Below are 3,805 nucleotides of genomic sequence, written 5' to 3' on the forward strand. Positions count from 1 at the left end.
ACAAACAAATTTTGATCCCATCATAAAGTGATATAAATCGTTTATGTGTTATAATCTAAGCCCACATGAAAGATTATAATGATGTAATGATTTATTTATTTGAATTTATTTACATGGATAAATATTCAATATTTGGCTTCATTGCATGTTTTAGTAAGCTTTTTTGTTTATTTTTTAGTTGTTCAAAATTTATTTTATCTAAATTTTGATTCCTTGTATATTATTCCTCGAAATGGATACAATTATATTGATTGGAATGAGAAAGTTCTCCTTTCACTGAGGTGGATAGACAATTTCATGTAGGGTTAATTATAGAGGTTATGCCCAATTTTAGGTAAAGGTCATACCCAATTTTAGGTAGAAGTCATGCCCTATTTTAGGTAGAGGTCATACACAATTTTATGTAAAATGTATGCATAATTTTATATATAATTTATTTGTCATATATTTTATGTAAATTTTTAAATGTAAGTTTGAGCTCGAACTCGAGCTCAAACTCGGTTAAAATTATTGGACTCAAGCTCAATTATAATTTTAGGCTAGAGGCTTGGCTCGGCTCGAGCTTGAGTTAGAAACATTTAAATCAAGCCCAACTCAAACATAGGCAGGTTCGGGTTCGACTAGATTTGATGCCACCTTTACCTACACGTCCAAGAGAGGTAGAAGATGGGCTCAAACCCACAAGACCAAAGAAGGCACACATGTCCAAGAAAGGTGGTATGATGGTAAATAAAGTGTCATATCATAAAAATGGCACTAATGTAATTAGTTTAAGTTTCTTGTTTCTTCTTCACTCTTATAGGGTGAAGGGCATAATTATAATATTTTAATTTATTTATCTATAAATAGATCTTCAGGGGAAGGGTTAGGACACAAGTCCACAACCTTATTTTTCTTCCTATTTTTTCTCCAACATGTTTTATCTCCCTTTCTCCATAAACTTATTCATGGAATCCTAAAAATCAAAATCAGACAGGCACACATGCACAACAACAACAATGCTAGAGCATGCGAAGAAGGTCTAGGCATGGGCATGGTTGAGGCGACACGTGCACATGCAGGCGGTAGGGGTTGCTGTCTGATTCAAAATTTTGAAATTCGAATTAGGTTTGATTCAAAAGGATTTAAATTGAATTTTATGAGTTATTTTAGGGTATGTGAGATAATGGCTAGTTTAAATTTTTAATAAAATTAAAATTTTCTTGCTTAGGTAGCAAAGTACTAAGATAAGGGATGTAGGGTACTTGCCTATAAATAGGTTTTGTAGTAAACTACTTCCTTTTTATGCACAAGTTCCTTTATTATCATAGCTCAATTTTCCTTTGTTTTAAGTTTTTCTTCTTGATTTGAAAAGTTGAATAACTTTGGTCCAGAATAAGTTAGGCTGCAACTATGAAGTTTAGGAGTGATATATGATCAAAAGGTGTGATAACTACTTCCTTGTTCTTAATTTGGGCTACTATAAAGAGTCCAAGATCTGCCGTTCGCAGTTTCCCGCTGTCTTGCGCTGTTTAACCGAAACCCTTAGAAGCACAGTGGAGAAAGCAGAGAGGGAAATGGGTAAGCTGCCTCCTTCCCTAAGAACTGCTAAATTCGATTTTCCTCTCATCAGAGCTCCTCAATCCCCCTCTCCTTCCCCAGCTGCCAAACCCCCTAAATCCAAATCCTCGAGAAATCAGAAATCTGATAAAAAAGTTTCTCAATCTTCTCCACCTGCTATCTTCAAATCATCCAGTCTCTCTGACGCAAAAAAGATATTCGACTCCTTTCTTTCTTCTACCTCCGCCTCCAATGTTTCTCTTTCAACCACTACCCATAACTCTGTCCTTCAGTCTTTTTCTTTGGTGGCGGCGGACCCAAAAGATACTCTCTCTCTACTCCTGCACATGCGGGATAAATCCCCTTCCTTCGCGCCAAACCATTCCACCTACCACGTTGTCCTCTCCCAGTGCCGCTCCCTCTCCGCGGTCGATGAAACCCTGGATTTCATGTCCCGTCACGGGTGCCGGCCGGAGTCGTCCACTGTAGATATTGCGGTTCGGTCTCTTGCTTCTGTTGATCTCCTCGAAGAAGCTTCTGAGTTGGTGAAGAGTTTGGCTCTAAATGATGTTCCTCCCGATAGGTTCACCTACAATTTCCTCGTCAGGCAGTTCTGCAAAGCTCGGTCAATGTCCACGGTTTATCGATTCATTGATGAACTTCAAACTACAGCTAAACTTAATCCTGACCTCGTCACCTACACTATTCTGATTGACACAGTCTGCAATAGCAAGAATCTCCGTGAGGCCATGAGGCTGCTTGAAGAACTTCGTCTAATGGGGTTTAAACCAGATTGCTTTCTCTACAATACTATAATGAAAGGGTACTGTGTTCTGGACCGCGGGGACGAAACAATTGTAGTGTACAAGAAAATGCTGGAGGAAGGGATAAAGCCTGATCTTATAACTTATAATACTTTAGTTTTTGGGCTTTCCAAGGTTGGGAGGGTGGAAAAAGCAAGAGAATTTTTGGATGTGATGGTCGAAATGGGTCATTTTCCTGATACAGTCACATATACGTCACTCATGAACGGGATGTGCAGGAAAGGCAAGGCTTTGGATGCAGTGAAACTTCTGAAGGAAATGGAAGACAAGGGTTGCACACCAAATGAGTGTACATATAGCACTTTGCTTCATGGGTTATGTAAAGGGAAACATCTTGATAAAGGGATAGAGATATATGACACCATGAAGTCAAATGAAATGAAGTTAGATGGGGCGAGTTATTCTATACTACTGAGAGTTTTGTGCCGAGAGGGAAGAATAGCAGAAGCATATGAGGTCTTTGATTACGCAAGGGAGAGTAAGAGTGTGACTGAAGTAGCGGCTTATACAGCATTGGAGAGTTCACTCAAATGGGTGCAGAGAATGAAAACGTCTGGTTCTGTTTGCTAATCCATTTGTTGAATGGTGTTTTGTTCTAATTATAGGAAATTCATTTTATTTGAAGCTTTGAATTCCATAAACCTTGCATACTATAGTCATTTTAGATCAGATAGAGCATCATGTTGAAGTTTTGTCATTTGGGGCTAGCTTGGGCCATGCAAAGTATTCCTATGAGTACCAGTTGGAGGTTCTGACATGCATGTGGGATGTTCGAGAAATGGATCAGGAATGATCAAAAGCAGACGGAAGTACTACAACATACTGCCTCACAAGATGTGCCATCAATATGCCTAGGTGCTGCAATGAGCCTTGAGGAGGGGTATGTATTGGAGCAGCTCCGCTTATTGAACAGTTCAAGATGGATGGAGTGAAGAACATTCTTGTTATACTTGGTCATTCTTTTTCATTTAGTAAATTCAAGTTGTGTTTCGCTTGATTATATCATTATCAACTTTATCTAGGGTACATTTTGTAAGGGCGCAGATGTCCTCTCGTGGAAGAAGAACAATTCTTGTATTCTAGTAAAATCCATCGTTGCGGTCATGATGATTCTGCTATAGTTTTCTTCTTCTTCTTCTTCTTCTTCTTCTTCTCTTTTGCAAATTGTTTGGGATTTTCAATTCTTCTATGAATGTTAAAGATGATGGCAAATATTCTTTTAGCATTTTTAGGGTGTTGCAGATGGACTGGCCAAGAATAGACGAAAGATGAAAATAATATGAATGTGTTGAGGGAAGAGCTGAAGGATGGTCTACCTCAATAATACATAGCGAATGATAGATTAAAATTTGAAGAAAGTATTCTTGTAGCTTGACTCTTGTATGGTTTTGGGCATGTTGGTGATGATGTTGGTGATAATATGGTTGCAACAGTGCCATGCT

General features: G+C 38.4%; 1 protein-coding gene across 1 annotated transcript; it reads left to right on the plus strand.

The window, feature by feature from the left end:
- Positions 1–1,433: 1,433 nt before the first annotated feature.
- On the plus strand, positions 1,434–3,467 carry LOC137944723 (pentatricopeptide repeat-containing protein At2g17670). The gene has a single exon (XM_068790449.1). The coding sequence runs from the start codon at positions 1,557–1,559 to the stop codon at positions 2,931–2,933; it is 1,377 nt and encodes a 458-aa protein (XP_068646550.1). The 5' UTR covers positions 1,434–1,556; the 3' UTR covers positions 2,934–3,467.
- The last annotated feature ends 338 nt before the right edge of the window (positions 3,468–3,805 follow it).

Source organism: Aristolochia californica, unplaced genomic scaffold, assembly GCF_029961685.1.
Source record: "Aristolochia californica isolate CCGP_79_NKW_82.1479 unplaced genomic scaffold, dmAriCali1.0.hap1 SCAF_11, whole genome shotgun sequence".
NCBI classification, from domain to species: domain Eukaryota; kingdom Viridiplantae; phylum Streptophyta; class Magnoliopsida; order Piperales; family Aristolochiaceae; genus Aristolochia; species Aristolochia californica.

What these genes read in the sequence shown, in the direction of transcription:
- LOC137944723 (XM_068790449.1), top strand. Translation starts at nt 1,557, where the DNA reads ATGGGTAAGCTGCCTCCTTCCCTAAGAACTGCTAAATTCGATTTTCCT.